This window comes from Rhopalosiphum padi, chromosome 1, assembly GCF_020882245.1.
Source record: "Rhopalosiphum padi isolate XX-2018 chromosome 1, ASM2088224v1, whole genome shotgun sequence".
Taxonomy (NCBI): domain Eukaryota; kingdom Metazoa; phylum Arthropoda; class Insecta; order Hemiptera; family Aphididae; genus Rhopalosiphum; species Rhopalosiphum padi.
The window spans coordinates 4367532-4387791 of NC_083597.1; the positions used below are offsets into that span (position 1 = coordinate 4367532).

At 27.0% G+C, this 20260-nt stretch overlaps 1 protein-coding gene across 4 annotated transcripts in view; it reads right to left on the reverse strand.

Moving 5' to 3' along the window:
• The window catches only part of LOC132917429 (uncharacterized), a 54270-nt gene that overhangs the window by 20121 nt on the left and 13889 nt on the right, over positions 1-20260 (reverse strand). The window contains exons 3-4 of one of the 4 annotated variants that reach the window (XR_009660280.1): positions 18719-18857; positions 18516-18634 (exon numbers count right to left, since the gene is read on the reverse strand). The exons of 2 other annotated variants lie outside the window; for them this stretch is intronic. Coding sequence is in view for 1 of the 2 variants with exons in the window: in XM_060978170.1 (XP_060834153.1) it covers positions 37-129 (93 nt within the window). In the remaining variant the exon portion in view is untranslated. Of the gene's footprint in view, positions 1-36; positions 130-18515; positions 18635-18718; positions 18858-20260 lie in introns of those variants that run through there. One more of the 4 variants, XM_060978170.1, reaches the window with a different exon arrangement.

Sequence of the window (20260 nt, forward strand, 5' to 3'; positions counted from 1 at the left end):
ATTAAAAAATATTCAACATAATAAATAAGTAAATACCTTATAATAATATTATATGGGCAATCGTAAATTCTATTGCGACATTTTGTTAACTTAAAATACGTGTAAATTCCTCCAGTACTAATTTTTGACCTGTAAAAAAAATAAACACATACTCCACCAATATATTTTTAAGGCCGTTTTAATTTAAATTTTAGATTCTGAGCGGAGCGATGAATGTATATTGATTTTACATTGATATAAATATATTTTTTTTGTATGTGCTCAAGATTTATAGTAGAAATAATGATTTGATTTTCAACTTATATTTTTTTTTAATAAGAAAGTGAATACAATTGATATTTTATAAGAGGTAAAAATGTACAGTATTTTTAAAAATAATTAAAAAAAAATTAAAACAGTTAGGAAAAATCGATTTTTTTATACCTCCTAATTTTATAGGAGGTCCAATTATTATTATAGTTTTTTATAGGTACATGGTATTATTTTAAAAGTATTTTGACTTTTTTTGAACTATTTAAAAATATTTAATTTTTTTTTTAATTTAATTTTTATAAATGTATGAGGTATTATACCTATATATATATATATATATAATTATATTAATTTTTATTGCTCAGCTTATAGAAATTATTTTTAAAAATATCAAATTTTAATTTTTCTTGGTAAGCCAGTTCTATAAATTCAGTCCTTAGAAATTAAAAAGAAGAAGATTTTTATTGTAAAATATTTAACTATTTCGTATTATGTTTGAAGACCTATAGTCTATATAATTACAATAAAACTATAAAAGTATGGCCTTCTATACTCAAATAACATATTAAATTACTCTAAAATTTGTTACAGTAAGGAATGTGGTAGACTATCTGTATTATTAAATAATCAAAATTAAGTATTTTATTAAGGAAAACACATGTTTCAAATTCAAGTACTACATTATGCATGTTCTTGATTATTAGAAAAATATGTTAATTTTTTTTTATCATATACAAATTCACGTAGTATTATGTTTCTTACAAATATTATATACTTATAACTAATAAGTAGGTACCTATTATTTTTTGATTTATGACTTAATATACGATTATGAAAGTGTAGGTACACAAATTATTAATTGAAAACCACCACAATTATACTATTAAAGGTATATTTTAAAATGAAATTTCGTAATATTCTAATAATTTGTACCTACCTATAAGGTAATATAACACATTAATTTTTTGGATGTAAATCTGCAGTAACATAATATTAGATATATAATTAATGTATACATAAGCGCATTGATATTTGAACTAATATGTATGCTTATTTTGTTCATATTATTTGTTATTTTGAATTAGATCATTATTATTTAAATCAAAAACTATTTTCCGTTTATATTGAGCATGTATTTTAAAATATAATAAAATCAATATTTATAGGGTAAAAAATATTAGAAACTTCAGCGGTAGAATGTATCAAAAATTAAAAATTACACGTCTTAATAAATTAAGAAATCGTTACTTTTTTTTTTTTTTTTAATAGTTTTTATTAAGAATTTACAATCTGTACATTCGTTATACTTTTATAAATTATAATAATGTAACTATTAATATTTTACAAAATGCTCAGATATACATGCAATATACATACTGTATATTATAATAATACCAATACGTTCTATAGCTGTGAAACACCAATAATCATACCAATTAAAATATTTTAATTTCTATACCTACTTGTTTTACGGACTTCAATAAAGTTATGTTTATATTGGGAAATAAAACGTGGAAGGATGAAATTATTTATTATACTGTTAATTTCATGAAACATAAAATAAAACTATTAATATTTTTCGTTCGTTCACGTGTTTGACAGTAATATCAGAGTCGGACTTGATATTTGATTTCCCGTGTTAGGTCAGGTCAAGAATTTCAAGTTTTACGGCTTAATAAATACAGTTTAAATACTAGTTTATTATTAGTCATAAAAATAATAACTAATAAACATTTTTAAAAATTGTATTTTAATTTTTTTAGGAATGTAGGTATACATACCTTCATATTATAACAATATAATATAGGTATTAATAAATTATAAATACATAATAAATATATGTATTGCTAAAAAGACTATCAAGTGATATTAGTATTATACTTGAATACTTTCTGTACTATATTATAATCTAATTCATGTACTAAATAGCTATTTAGTCTAGACGGCCGTTTATTTTCATTTCGATTGCTTTAAATTAAAATTTAAATACCATTGATAAGATATACGTGATGAGATGCAAATTCAATTTAATTTTACATACGCCTAAGTGCAAAAATATTTTTTCAATTGTTTTAGATTCAATTACACTTTTAAAGCAGAAAATTGCCATAATATTACCATCATGTGTTTATTTTAAATAGTTATAATTTTTATTAGTGAATAGTGATATGGTACAACGATGTTTACGATACCTACATAATTACCTAATGTATTCTAAACTCAATTTTATTAGTTTTTAATTAATTAATACTTTATGAATAGATTGTAAATAGTATACAGAATTACTAACTTCGTTAAAATGTGATGATATCATTATTATTTTTTTCACTCGGAAAAGTGTTTAATGTTTACTTACAGCCATTGATTATAGAATAGGCTATACTTTCATTGGATAATAATTTATGATTCATCATAACGATATGGAATCTTTTTGACAGTTTCCAAAAACAGGAAACCAAACTATAGTTATCGGGTCTTTGTTTGATAATGATCTTTTGTTGTGGAAAAGGAATTTACAAGTTTAATAGGACAAGTTATCAAGAATTGGGTTGTATAAGGTTACCCTCCCATTAATAATATAACATGTTTCATCCTTTTCGTCCCGAGTGGATATAACGTAAAAAAAAATGAAATGAAATAAAATAGAACGCAATATTTTTATGGGCTTGTTCGGATGTTTGAGAGTATTATGTATTAACCCAATGACTACAAACGTTTAAAAACGGCTAGGAGGGAGTCGAGGGACCACCTCGTCGTGTGCATTATATATATATGTATAAATTATAAAATATATTACGCGTGTAGCCTGCCTGTAGGAGTATACTAATACTACGATGCCCTTCATTTTAAAAACCGTTTCGGTCCCTCGAACTGACGTGTATCTCGTGTACGGTTTAATGATCACGGTATGCAGCGATAAATCCACATAAATATAGATAAAAAAATAAAAATCCGGATTCCGGACGCCAATGTAGCGGGGATAATCGATTTGGTGAATCACTTGGAAAAAAGAACTATCATCAACGCCGTCGTATAATATAATTATTAGTATTATTACAATAACGTAGCACGTCTGTGCCGGTTTTTTCTTATAAACGACCGGTCGAAACAGGTATACAACCACGGCTGTGGCGGCGAACAGGTTGTTTCGTAAGTAATTGGTAGTATAGAAGTACTAGAAGTTAAATTATATAGATATATGTACTGTCCAATGTTGTACAGGGGGTACCCCACGATGTTTTGACAACTGAGTCTGTACCATTTTCACCTCGCGTTTGAAATCTAGGTTGTTTTTTAAAACGCGTAACTATACCTATTTCATTCGACCCGCCCGCCCACCAGGTACCTTTAAATTTTAATCCGTATAACACGTATACGCGACGTTCCACACAAGTTTTTCATTCCGTCGTGATGTAATCGTAACAGTGTACCAAGGTAAATTATGCCCAGATAGAGCGATCGAGTGAACGAGTATAATAAGCTTAAGTACCTATCAACTATATAATATAAAGCTCATTCGCAAAACGCAAACATAGTAGGGTATAACCGTAAAGGTAATAAACGGTGACCACTAGACAACATTCGGGGCTTGAATTGCGGATAAACAAATCTCCTTACTGAGGAAAATAATTCCTAGTATAAAAGTTAATCAATTAATAAAATAATAATAATAATAATATTAAAAATAATTGAAAATTAAAAAATAATATTTTATTGCTCAATAATAATTAAGGCCCAGATTTAAATCTCCTAAAAATCGTCAACAAATGTTTTAAAAGATAACAAAAAATGTTGATTCAACAATGCCCTTAAAAATTGCGAGCGATAAGAAAATAATGGTTTTTTTCAATGACCGTTAATTTTGCACGCTATACCCCCCTCCCTCTCCTATTAGTATAAATACGCTAGCCTTATTTCACGAGTTCGTCGTCAGCAATTCGTTTTATTCGTCAGTATCTTGAATCACTCGTCGGGTGGAATCTCTTCTGTTACTCAAAAAAATAATATCTTCTCTTCACCAATCTTGTTTCTCATTTACCAGATGTTTAAAAAAAAGTGTGAAATATTTCAATCCAGGTACATAAGTTTTCCTTTTCTCGTGTTTACTATAATCATACCTCCTAGACGCGATCCGTACGCTTCGCAGCAGGAACACCAAAAACATTCGTTCGTTCGCTCTGTATAGTAATGTGTGCACTACAGTATAGCGTCACTCATATTATTATTATTATTATTACGTTTTTACAACTATAATTTTTGGCGGGAAATATTCTCGGAGTCGTTGAGTCACGCGGACGAATTCGGACTATTAAAAACGACCGCGCCCGTTGATTAGGAGAAGCAGGACGTACGCGTAACATAAAATACATCTGTCGGGCGGTCGATAGTTGTTTTAGAGTACATACTACACACACTAAACAACTATACATCATATTATTATTATTATTATTATTATTATTATATGCGCCGTCGTTTATTACAAGTTATAACGTAGTACAATGGGGCACATGTGGTGTCGGCGTGACGGCGTCGTCGGCGGCGGTGGTCCTCGTTAGAAAGGGGGAGACCCGCGTTCCGAGAAAACGGGACGCCGCCGGAGCCGACTATAAGGTCTTCTGCTCCGGTGGTGACAACGGACGGACGGACAGGCCGATAATGTTTTTTTTTTTTCTGGCACGCATTCCGTACGGCGTTAGTGACACATCACACGCACACAGCTCATGGCCGATACGTGTGAATCACGTGGTGTAGTCATCGTCATCGTCGTCGTCGTCGTCGCTCAAAGGATCCGACGCGTACACCGGTCGGATTTTCGTTGCTGGCACCCGACCCGAGTGAGTCGTCGATGCCGCCGGGGTCCACGACCGAGTGCGAGCGAGCAGTCTAGAGTCTAGACTATAGTACTATACCTACATAGATAGATTATATTATTAAGTGTTTCAAATATTTTTTCTCTAAATTAAACTTATACACACACACACACACACACACACACACACACACACACACACACACATACTCGCTCTGCACATATCAAATAATAATATGTAAGGTTGTATACTATAGCAGATCCTGTACCGCAGCGTTATCCGTGAAAAATTAATTACCTCCAGTGGATTTAGTCCGTCTTTAGCTCCGTTAAATGTAAAATACACACATTTTTATGTTTCAAAACGGTAATTTGGGTGGTTTTGGCCAATTATAAAATACAGGCCCAATGGCTAATCATAATAAATATTTTATTATGCACAACTAACGGTAACCCAATACAAACAAAAAAACTATTCGTTTTTCGTGAGCCAGCAACCAATATAGTTCTGCGTGAATCCCTCTACAAAATAAAAATTTAGAAAATTTGCTTCGATAAGATGCAAACAAAAAATATAGCCGATAGAGGATTACTTTTTTACCAAATTTCAGAGCCATGAATGTGATAAACTTGGATAAGAATCGTTTATATACACAGAGACATTGCCTTTTATTAATATAGATAGATATAGAAGATATTATGCGCGTGCACAAAGCACCTCGCAGAGTATAATATATATTAATATCTAACTGTATATACTCGGTTATCGGAACCTTCAGATTTCGGATACGTTACGCAATTGACGCTTACTTATATGTTTTACCTTTGGTCGATATATTTAAATATAGGTAAATACAAATCCGCTGAGAAATCAAAATTGAAATATTAATCATATCATTACCTTAGTTGTCATTAGGCTTATAGATGGAACCCTATTTTTAATATTAATTTGGAAATAAAATTATAGTAATTAATATAAATACCTATACTCGTACTTTATTAGTAATTATTTCCTATATATATCCCGATATCCGTATATCTGTACATAGTTTATTGCTAATTTATTTTATATGCACATAGACATGACATTATAGAAAAGATGCGTAAGAAATTTGAGATGAAGATAAAAATAGAAATACAGTAGACATAAACTTCAGCATACCAAATACTAAATAGATAATGTCAAATATCAAAAACAAAAAACTAAAAAGTTCATACAAAAATATCAAAAAACGTAATTTTTTTTAATGTCACAACAGAGACAGAGCCATTAGTAATATATACTTTTTTATTAGAACATACATTTTCAAATCAAATTTAAACTTTTTAAAACACTACCAAGTTCTGAATATTGTTTTACATAAAATATTGAGAACTCAAAAATTAAAAAAACTATTTAAATTTTTGTACTTTACTTTTTTAATTAGTTATGATACCTATACTAGGACCAAATAAGTTAATTAATAGAAAAAAATAATGATATCGATGTTATTAAACGCGCTGTGATAATAAACATTTTCAACATACTCGTAGTTCACAATTATTATAGGTTTAACTCAAAATCACTAAAATAATTCAATAGTTGAATTATTGATATAGATATAAAGAATGAAAGAACCATCAATATTTACACGTGTTAGTCTCAAATATTAAAAATCAATCATTTTAGAAATGTATAAAATAATGTCTCGAGAAGGTCAGCAATGTTAGTTTTCTATCTTACAAAATAATAAATACAGAGCTACAAGTGCTACAACATAACAAAGTTTAGTATAACCAATATTCTGTAACTAAGTTTTAAAAGAACATCGTAGGTATCCGCGTGTAGTTTCCGTCTAACTTACACACGAAATATCAAAAAATAAACAAACAATAAGTTTGTATTAAAATTTAAATGCATTTATTTATTAGCTCATTATAAAAACATAAAAGATAGTGAAATATCATCTCTTAAGAGGACGTCATTCCCGTATGTGTTCTCTTACAAGTTACAAGTACGTAACATAGCACGCATATTTACGCTCAGCAGATCACGTTTAGCTCCGTAAGTTTAAAAATTAGAGTGAATTGACTTATTATAAAACTTGATGGTAAGAATATCATCTGTGTTCGTATGAAGTTTTTTTTACAATAGTTCAATTCTTTAGCAAGTTTACTTAAACTGTAATACACTTGTATTCACTCTAATTTTTAAACTAACTGAGCTAAACGTGATCTGCTGAGCGTAAATTTGTTATATTACGCACTTATAGGACGGAAACAACATGTAGGTGTTGCGTCCTCTTAACACAATTTAAATTAGGTATACACGAATTAAATTTTAAACTTTAATTTTGCACATTTTGATTGATTTTCAATTAGAGATTTGTTTAGCTTTTTAAACTTGTATAACTTTTATCGATTTTGACAGTAAAACAATTTTACTGAAAAAATGTATTTGTTTTGCAAAAATATCTAATTAAATTGTTAAAAAAAATTAAAAGTTAACAGTTAGGTTTTAAGTTGTTAGATTTATTTTAATACTTTAAAAATAATAATTATCAAATAAATGATTTAATTAAGATATTTTTTTTAATTATTACTAATTTTATTTACTTAACACTTCTTGTACATTTAATACATATTTTCATGATTTTTACTGTATATTTCATGGCATATTATGATATGTTTTAGTTTATAAAAATCTGTATTCTAGTCATAATGTTGACTATACTTCAATGGTGGTGAGCATATTTCTAAAACATTCCATTTTTAATGGGTTGTTCATAAAGTTTTGTAATTATATCGTCCTCAATTTATTGCTTATCATGTCCTTTTAATAATATTATATTTAATATTGTTTTTGAATAATTAACCCTTTATGAACAGCAAAATAAATTTTTTTTTTTTTTTATTATATACTATACAGTCTAAAAATTATAAGCTTCGCACACCATAAACACATCATTATTAACATCTTAATAAATTATTAAATTAATAATATACATTAATATTTAGATTTCAGTATTTCACTGACGTTTAATTTTTCCTATTATCTATATATCACTATATGTATGATTCATTTTTTAATTACTAAAATGTCATATCAAACTTCCTAATAAATTCGCTTAAATAAATGTATGTTTAAATAATTAATTTATGTGTCATATTTTTTGTTAATATAAAATGTTTATTAGTCAGTCACGTACCTACTTTAATAATATATCATTTACATGTTATTTGTTTTATATTAGATATGTATGAATTCAAACGAATTTTAATCATTTTAACGTTAAACTATTATATTCATGATTAATATTTTACACGATTATTAATGCCAATGCATACAGATTAAACAACCATGTATTAGTGACTTTTTGGTAAAAGTTGCTTTATTTCATATTTTTCGACTTGAAAAAAAATTAATTTCCAATTGTATTTAAAAATATTAAAATTTATTTACAAACAATAAATTATATTTTTTAGAAATTATTTTTTAGGTAAGAATTTGAATTACTCTTAAAAAAAATGATGTACCTATTTTTTTCATTAACAAATGAGTATTCGAAAGAAAATAACGGTTAAATTGATTTACATAACTTTACAAAACCCGATAAATGATAAATGTATACACTATAAATCTACACGGGATATATGTATATATTTAAGACTAACACACTTAAACAAACGTGCACGTACACACTACACGGTACACGTGAATATTTAGATCATCGATTTCATTAATAGTTTACTGACTTTATTGAACTTGATCTCATTCATTCATTTACAATTTATTGATAAAACGTGTACCACTACCTCATAATATTATGTGTGTGTTACACATACACGAGTAAGAGTGTTTATTTTATACAATGATTACAATGAACTTGCTGTACACTGTGTCTGATAATACTTTAATTGGTACAATTATGTATTATGTCACTCAATATGCAAATATATTATGTTAATTAATATTAATATTTTTTCGCCAATTTGGATTTAGAAACGTGATCAGAAACATACATACTAGGCGCCAAATTTTTAGTATAGATATAATTTTTAGTATTTCAAAACAGGGGTGAACATTATAAGCCGCGTAGTTCACCGGTGTGATTATAGTCGATTCCCAAAAGTTACTTTATGTATAAATAAATTCTTGAGTTAATTTGGGGACGTATGAATTGATTCCCAACACATATCATTTCAACCTATTAGCGTTACCCGGGTGACACCACGAGGAGGTTGGCTGACAAGTCTCCCAAGTTTTTATTTCGGTATTAAATGTTGTGTATTATTATTTCTTTCTTTTTTTTTTACTGATTTAACATAAAAAGGGAATAAACTCACACATAATAGTAGGTAGATACTTCTAAATTGTCTTGGAATCAATACATCTGTCTATCGATTAAAACAAACAGGTACCTGCAGGAAAACAACTATTGTATACCCTACAAAATTTATAAATTAACGAAAGCGCAAACGATGTATGTGAACTTGCTCCTTCCAAATTTAAAAGACAACGTAAACCATTTTTACAAAGATTCTGAGAGGAGCGAAGAATCCATAGATTTTAGAATTTTAAAATGATGTGTGTGTGAGTTTATTTTTATTTTATGTCTGTAAACACTTTTTACAGAAGTAAAAATGAATCAATTTTCAAAAATAAGGGTGGTTTCTTGTAATAAAGTGGATCTATTTGGTAGTTTGGGGAAAAATTCTTAAAAGTTATTTTATAATTATATTATTTTATAGTCGGAAAAACTAGGATTTTTACGCAAATCCAATTTTTGACAAAATTAATTTTTTTTTTTTTTGATATAAATCAAAAATAAATAACCCCAGATACTTGAAATATACAAAATGTTAAAATATAATATTATCGATTTTTATTTACCATCTAATTTTTAAAATATTTTGACTATTTTTAAGCTATTTATATAAGCGCGAGGAATTTTTAATTTTTTTAAAGTTCTTTTTCTATAAATGTCGATTTAAAACTATTAGCTTGGTAAAAATTATTGAAAATATAATACAAAGCTCGTCATAAGTTGGTCATTAATTTCTCTATTAAAAAATATCGATAATCTATTGTTACAACATTTATAAACATCACAAAAATTAGCACATTATATTTTTGTAGTTAGAAAAAAAATGAATGTTTTTTTAGGTACCTACCTAAGATTTGAAAAGCTAACACAAGGTTTTTTAAAAGTTTTTCAACTAATATATAAAATATTATTCTATCGAAAAGCCAAATAATTATATATGAGCATTTGAAGTTAAAATTTGGACAAAATTACCTACTTATTTAAGGATAAATAAAAATGTTGATTATTTTTTTATAATAAATTTAAAAAACATTATTCATGGAAATTTACAACTTTTACGTATAATAATATATAACTATGAATTTTATTATACCGTATAATTTATACGTAATGATTTTTTTCAAGATATTATGTATAAATTAATTGTACTATGAATATATTAATAATTTATAATTTATATAATAGATCCACTTGAAACTTAATGTATATAGCAGATCCAATACCCACGTGCCTAACTTTTTTCGATTGAACGTCTATATTTTTTTTTATATAGTTATTATAGTTAGGTAAGTGATAAAAATATCATTATTATTAATTATTATATTATAATTATCCTATAGAAATATATAAAAATTATAAAAATCTTCAGAGCAATGTTTAGAACTTTTAACTTAGAATAAAAAAATTATCAATGTTAATCGAAAAAATCAAAGAAAAAAATAGAAAATTTCAAGTATTTGAATTTATTTTTGAATTACAACTTAATTATAAAACTAAAAATAATATTGTAAATAGACAAAAATATTTCCACTATAGGGTAATTTTTTTTAGTTTTTCCCGATTATTTTGAAAAGTACTTATAGAATATTTTACTTTTTTTCCCTACTCATTCTCCAACGGCCTAACTATAACGAGATTAAATTTATTACCAGATTTAATCCTCAATTTTGAATTGATTCTTAATTGAAGATATACATTTCTTTTCATATTTATTTATACATTTTTTTTTACTGGTGACAGACACATGACAAAAATTAATATAAAACTAAAAGTATTATCACTATATAACCTAGATTATACATTCATTCGAGCTCACAATCTAAAATTACGTTATATATAATATTATAAGTAATAGGTATCAAAGAGTAAAAACGTGTTTAAAATGTTTAAATAATTTTCGATTCCGTTACGATTCAACGAATTCAAAAATCGTGTATGAGTCACCAAAATATATTTTAGAGTAAATTGTCGTTTCGTTAAAATTTAGTCTATACATTTCAATTATGTAAAAAAAACTAAACACCGATTTAACTTCATTAAATTACACAATATTATATTAATGCCTTTTAACAATCAACTCGTAATAAAAAAAAAACACCAACTAAAATACATATAAATGTAATAATGAATACATCAATAGATATAGATATATGGATAATATGAATATAAAAATGATGTATCTCAATGAACATTATGTACATTGTGTGTACAAATAACCTAACACGTTTTTCTTCCGTTAAATATTTGTCTTTATCTATCTTATAAAGGTGGAGAGTAGACCCAATCATAGTTTATAGTATTCCTATCTTTTACTCATTAGACTCAATATAGTCTGCTTTTGATAACTATAAAAGTTCAATAGGAATAATAAAACAAAAAACTTAATGTACGTATTATGCGTACCTACAGCTTTAAGAAGAATGTTTTCTTTATAATCTATCTAGCCCATCGGCGTGCGCACGTGTGGTGCAAGTTGTGCTTATGCACGACATGCGGACCGAAATATTAGTGCTGTGCCCTCCGAGGCGGCCCTGATAATAATAAGAAAAATATTTTCAAAAAGTGAACTAGTGCCGCTTTCGTGATTTTGCACTACCTGCCAAAGTGCCGAATATTTCTGTCCATGTCTATGATCAAGTCTCAAGACTAATAACTAGTTATAAGTTATCAAGATTCAAGTTACCAATAAGTATAGCAGCCAATAATATTTATATTATACATTTTAATTTATGTAGGTACATGATGTAGTGGCTTATGCCTTATAAGCACTTTTGTGTTGATATTTCTAAAACATTTTATAGATGTCCGATTTATTGTGCTTTGTGCACTTAGGCACCTTCTATAAATATGAGAAAATCACCTCACTCTCATTGTGTATCGCGTGATGTTCCATATTTACGTCACAAAACACGACATATCTCATACTTGTAAATCTATTAAATCCTAATTTTGAAATCATATATTGTATACTAAATATAAATTTAATTAGTCTACAATACGATTTTTATATTTTAAGTCTTTAGCAAAATATACAATATCTAATTATTTCTCCCCTATATATGTATAATTATACCGTTAATTTCATATTTTGTTTGAATCAATAATCAATATTATCTTTATTAAATTATTATATATTTATATAGGTACAACACCGTTTTAACATATCTATTCACTACTATATATACTGGTTACTATCTATAATATATACTTCTATAGCCACATAATTATTTTCGATTTTCGAATCTAATTATTTAATTATATGTTTGCTCAGATGTTACATAATTAAAAATATATTAAGTGCTCTGTTTGTAAACGGTTTTTTATAAAAAAGACTTTTACATCAATACATCAATCAGAGATCATGACAATCAATATGCAAACAATTACATAATTGCGTATTCAATTTCAATTTTTTACACATTGGTATCATAATAATCAATATAAGTACCTACTTCATCATACATATAAAAAGTAAGTATACGTTGATTAGCAAGTACTATCGCTGTACATGGGTATTACAAAACCTTAAAGATGGTTTGCTTTTAGTAATTTAGTGGTTATTGTGTGATAAAAATGGAAACATTAATTTTAAAAGGATCGTTCGTGATAATGAATATCAATTTAATTATCTCCTAATTTTAACAAATTACCCTGCACGTGGTAAATGAATATAATATAAATATATATTTATTCATTAATCAAAATTTGATGGATATATCAATACGCGAATGTGATTATAGTATGATTTGCGTATACAAAAAAGATGTAACACACAGAATGAAGAATAATTAATTATTACGTATAATTCTAATCGTTTTGGAAAAAATATAAGCCCAATCCTATAGTTCATAATAGTGATACTATAAATGTCCATGTAGGAAATATAAGTTCGAAAGCGGAAATACTATTATAATATAATATATATTTTGAATTAAGCCAGCTATAATAAATTATATAAAAAAAACAAGGCTGATAAACTTTTTTTTTTTAATTAGCCGTGTATTATTTATATTCAAATTAAAAGAATAATTGCCTAGTCGTGTATGTACAGATTACATCATGTTAAAAGAAAATTTAGTAATGAAAATTCAAAAACACTTAAACACGTTTTTATAATATTATATTATATAGTAAGTTTATCAAACATTATAAATCTTTCTTTTTTTCTAGAACTATAAATTCTACCTACTTATATTCGAAATTATTTTATTTTTTATCTTATGGGTGGGTCTTCCTTTTGGAGGAAACGGTGCTCCGGGTAAAAACCGTATTCCCTCCGTGTTTCTATATAATAGGCTCTACTCATTATACATGCATATAAATTATAATTATATAGGCATGTTATTTAAATTGAGTTTTCATTAGATAGTTTTTTTTAAATGTTTATACGGTTTTTTAAAGAAAATAATGTCTGCTGCCTGCTCGCTCAATGGAAATAACCTAGTGGTCAATAATGTATTCGTTCTTGTATTTAATATATTCAAACTACTTGTGTGTTTCCATTGGTGCAGCAGCCATGGAACAATAATGGAATAAGCCCTCGTAATGAATTCAGAACCATGAATGCAGCTGAAGATCATAAAAATGTAATAATAAGGAAATGAAATGCGTTTTCAGTTCCTTTTTTTATATAGGTACCTATTATATGTGGTCGGTATAATATACATATATAAAAAATAATTAATATTCATGATTAAAATCTGGTATAATGACTGGCCTAACCTGACAGTAAATTAAAAAGAAATACAATTTCTATTTGACAGTTTCAATCGCACATTGAATGAGTATAATGAAATACATTATTACATCACTGAATATAAAATATGATATTAATTTAAAACTGTGTCTGGCAGTTCGTTTACAAATTACAATAAATAATAATACAATTCATTACGATTTAAAAAAAAATTATAAGTATACTTGATTTCACTACTTAACAGATAGCATAAATTATAATATTATATTACATATTACTTAAAGAATATATTTTATAGAATATAATATTCAATATTGTGCTTATCATTCGTTTCAATAAGTTGCACAGAGTTTGTTGTACCTATCTAATTATAATGACTGATACAAGGTATTCAAACGAAAATATATGACCTACCTAATTAATAGGTATATACCTAACCTAGTATGTAATGTATTATATGCAATACATATACATGCATACACATATTTAATATAGGTATAAGTTTCTATTTTTTCCTAATGTATAGCTTAATACATTATAATGACCAATAGGTAAATAATATGAAAAATTGCGTATTAATTAGTAAAAAGTTACCATTATTTCAAACTTGAAATATAATCTGATAGGCCGTTTATTTTTTAATTAACTTGATAAATTAACTATTTCAATTGTCCGTTGTAAATTGTAATATCTCGGCTATTTCCAGTTTATTATTTATCTTATTTACACATATGTATATTGTATAGGTAACAGTAGTGAAAACTAAAAATTATGTATCATTTAATTTATTACTATTCTAACAATATATAATCGAATTTAATAAATACAATAATTCTAGTAAGAATAAAGCAATAAATAATTTTTAATTTATTAATTTAGAAGATTATATAACCAAGGTAGTAATTAGTATAAATAAATACATTTTTTTAAATTGAGTAAAGTCTCCGTATTAGTTTTAAACTCTTACAAGTTAAATATATTATTTAAACACTTTAATATAATGTTCTAACTCTAACTAATTCAAAGTACACTAACAAGTATAATCATTTTTAATAATAGTTTTTTTTTTTTTTTGAAAATCAAAATTATCAAGACATATTTGGTTTTTATTTTTCTTTAGCAAATTGTGTAAATGACCTACTGGCCATTAATATATTGGTTTGGAATAATATTAATTTCCTTGGTGTTAGGTAGGCGCAAGCATGTCAAAATCAAATAGTATAACCATGCGCGACCAGATCAATTTAAATAAGGGGCCCAATTTAGGAGTTTAAGTTGGAACTATTCTCGTTTTATCGATAATTATTAATTTCAACGTATTACTGTAAGGTCTTAAGGTCAAACCTTACTGGAAACTGCTGAAGTTAATTATTTTTTAGATTACTTAACTGTAATATATGTAATATTATACGGTTTTATACGACTACACACTACAAAGTATACAAGTACACTAATTTGTGATTGATTCAATACTTCAGTATACAGGAATACATTAAAATTCGCTGTTTAAAGTTATGAGTCATTTATGCAAAAATATTTATAGTTTTTCAACTTTCTAAAATGATTTAATTTTATATATTATTGGAATCATAATAATTTACGCATTATGTAAATATTTGGTAATAGTTGTAAGTTTTATTTGCTAATGTTACTATTATAGTTAATCAGTAAACATAAAAATACAAAGTTAAATAATGCAAGTTTATTCACATCTAACTATCTCAGTATATTTTTAAGCAGAATGATTTCAAGGTTTTAAATCATATACTGCAGCCACATATTATATGTTATAATCACGTGGACACATCTACAGTTGAACGCGTATATTAATAAAATTTGTTATAGGTAATAGGAATATGCCGGAAATGAATATTACAGTCGCCCAGAGGTTGGAATAGTGGAACGTTTTAAAACCATTTAGTTTTAGTATGTCATCATGAGTTGAAAAACTCAAGGTCTCGAAAACGGATTTATAATCTTATATAGTATTATTTCAAAAAGTTTCACTCGACTGATCAAGAAATACAACACAATTTTATATAGTACTCAGAAATAGATACTTTAATGTAGTTAACGTTATTATTTAAAAACCACAAATACTGTACATTTCTATTTAACGCGACAAGTATGGGTTATTATGGGCGAAGCTCAAGAGGTAGGCGTGCAGTCAATTTAAAAAACAAAAACAAAAAATTTGAGATAAAGACGATAGTGATAAATGATAAATGTCAAATATTACATTATGTGAATATTGATTGTGCGCAATTGCTGATAGTTCGTCCTAAACAATCTTATATATATATGAGCATCAAGAATGACTCGAACACACCGCGGAACCGCCGTCGCCGTGTATTCCGAATGCAAACGTTTTAATAAACAACAATCCCGCCCACGTGTTAGACCGCCACTGCAGTTGTTGTAAGTCGTAACATGATATACCATAATAATAATATACATATACATAATACGCGTAGTGCATCACCGTGCAGTCGTGCATCTAACAGAACTGCAACAATGCGCAATGCCGCGTGACCCGTAAAGTAACACGATGCGTGGCCGCCGAAGATACAATATGTCTTTATAATGCACACGTGTAGTAAAAAACCTACTGTGAATGAAAAATGTTACAATATTATTATACGGTCGACAGTCCTGACGTAACTTAACCCGCCGTGAACGTATAGGTACAATATCGATATTGAGTAGGTACTTACACATAATAATATTGTCAAACATATTATAATTATTATGCCATAATAATAATATAACACGCTATATATACGCACGATAATCGTATAATTATTATTTATGATATTATGTCGTTATGTTGTGTACTGTACGACTCAAAATCGAATAACCTTCTAGTGGTCGTTGAACTAAGAGCCCATAATCTTGTGCGCACGTGTATGCACCTATGTATAATATTTGTGTGTCCGTCTCGTATTATACCTACTTTATACATATTATAATAAACGTCGAATGATATTAGTATTATTACAAATTTTGTCGACAAATATAAAATTCTTTAACATGTACGCTAGTCGGACACTCGTTGTACACATTTATGTATTATAGCTATAATACAGCTACAATATACTATAGCCTACTTATTATGATGTGATTTTGATAAAACTACATCGTGAAAGGCCCGTATGTGATATTCGTGATAATATGGTTAAAGGAAAGTAGGTAGGTACTCGTAGTAGTGGACTATATGCCTACGGTTTATCTGGGAATTTTCCGGGTGGACCGCGACTATTGTATTGCGAGCTCAATTAGAGGCATTCTCTTATGTATGGCTGTAGAGAAAAATATGTTAAATAATGTTGAGATTGAATATATTATTGGCGTTGTTAAAAATTAATGTGATTTATTAGAATAAAGCACCACATACGTGATTTTGTACCCATAAGCGCAATTTGAGGGGGGCTTGGGAGGCGAAGTCCACTCAAAAATCAATCATAGCCCCCCCTAAAATGTTTTGTATATATCCGCTTCCACCTTTATACATCTCAGGGAGCATACACACAGTACATACTAGTACATGCAAATTATAATAGCCCCCCAAATTTAAAACTCAAATTGCGCCTATGTTTATACCTATGTCAAATATACTGAGTATAGTAGATGAGCGACTTTTATAAAATTTGTTTCGATTGAGCTGTTTATCGGTGCATCGCTCGTCGTACTAATAATAATGGAACGCGATGTAAATAATAATAGGTATATTATAATAACACCGTGCAAGTGACGAGTAGGTTTAGCTCGTTAGCGAAAACACTGTGTGTTTGAAAAAAGATTCCGCGCTGCAGGCTCGCGTGAGCATTGACGAAAACCAAATAACCTTTATTTATTATATTATATATATAATATAACATATGAGTGTTAATACTATTTGAACGTACCTACCCACTGATCATACTACACACACGCGCGCGCACACACACACACATAAATACATAAATATAGGTATTTATTATTATTATGGTTTCTGTCCATATATTATGTATGTATAACCTAATTTATCTATAAATACCTATAGGTAATACCTATATGTATTATAATATACGTACTTGCGCGTTATTATACACTGCAACATAATGCAATTCATATTAATGTACCTATACATAATATAATATAATATTATAATATTTCTCAATATTTTGTTTGAACTTAAAAACTATTTAACAAAAATTATTGGTTTCGAAAAAATAATATCAACAAAACATTTTCTTTAAAATGTTTTTAAAATGTTTATTGTTTTCAATTTTTTTGGAAATAACATAAAAACACTTGTATAACTAATACAAATTGTATTATTCGTGTAATTATATTTTTTTTAACTTTTATAGTTAAGATAAGTTATATGGTAAAACTGCAATTTAAATAAATTATTTGATTTCATCGAATAGTATATCTAATTATTACTTATTTGCTATTAGGTACCTATATTAGTTTTCTTCAGTTGTATTATACATCGACAAATCGCTTGTACGTATATGTCTAATTAAAATATATGTACGAATTCACGTCATTCGTCATTCAATTTGTTGTAGTAAGTTATATTACCTATAAGATGTAGGTTTATCAATATATTATGTATCTGCAGGTACTTACAAATATAAGAAATCATGTACATTATAATTTACTTACGTTTGATTTAATCTGTGATACATTAATTTTTATGTGTTGGAATGCAATCCTATTTTAATGGTTTTGCAACGGTGGTTAATAAGCAGTATTTGACCAGATAAATAGTTTGGCCAGTCATTAGTTGGATATATCTGAAAGACTGCAACATTTAATGTAACTTGATATGTAAAGATATGTACAAATACTTTACATAAAACGGACATATTTCCCCCGCAATAGACTTTCTCTCTTCTGAAGATCATAACGAAATAAATTATCATTATAATTAGTTTTATATACTAAATTGAATTTATTTACAAACTAAACAAAATATTGTTTCGTAATTAACTTAACATGATGAATTTTTTTAAGAAATTTAAATTTAAATTTTTATGGATGGATTTGGTTTCAACTTGTGTACAAATATTGAAGTATTAAAAATATAATAAAATATGATTAATTTATTAGCTTAGGACAAACTACAAAGTATAATATATTATGTATAGTTGCGGCCGTTGCGGGTATTTTTGAGCTTTATAAGGCTGTAACATTTATGTAAATTACCATCTTTTGAGAATTTTTCCAAAAAATTGTATTGTAGTTTCATTGGTTAATCAAAATAAATTTATGAAAATTTAATTGTATATAGGTACGGGATGACTCACTAAGCATGCTTACCCTTCTTTATTTTCTTTTAATAATGCAATTATACAAAATCTGATTTTTAAATTTTTTTAAATATACATAAAAATTATATCCTTGAATGTTTGATATTTTTGTTCCATTTAAAGAGTTTCTTGTGGTGATAAAAACTTCTATTTTTCAAATGAGAACCACCCTTATTTACATTAAATTATTCAGCAAATATTTTTCTGAACATTTGTGTGTATTTTAAACAAAATGTTAACAAGTACAAGCCCGGGGTAGATAATTCAATACATTTAATGAATCTAAAAGGACGATTGTTTTTTTAATTAAGCTTATAATCATAGTAAACAATATTAATTTTTTAGCGTTTATGTGAGTATAAATTTTAAAAGTACGTGGTAATTAATGTTCGACTAAATAAATATTACACAATGACACATATTTTATGTTAGGTATATATTATACATGCTCATTACATATAAATAGTGTCTTAATACTTGCATAATGTTAAATCACTCGAAAATAGCTAGTTCGAATTTTGATTTAGGTACATCAACATTTTTGAATAATTTAAAGCAAAATAATACTAGTTCTCGTTTTTGAAACAGAAGTTAGTATCATCACTGAGTACATTTTAAATGCAACAGAAAATCTCAATAATTCAAAAATATAGACCTAAATTATGTTTAAAAGTTACAAAAATTAATTTTTAATAACTACATTATTAAAGAAAAAGGAAATGATGCACTTGGTGAACTACTTTGTACATTGCTTACAATTATAACCAATAAAGCAACTTTCCAAATCCTTATTAAATAAATAACAAATGTTGTTACTTATCTATATTTCTATGATTATAGTTTAAATTACCACTTTTTATATATTTATAAGTCATAACTCATAACTAATAGGTAC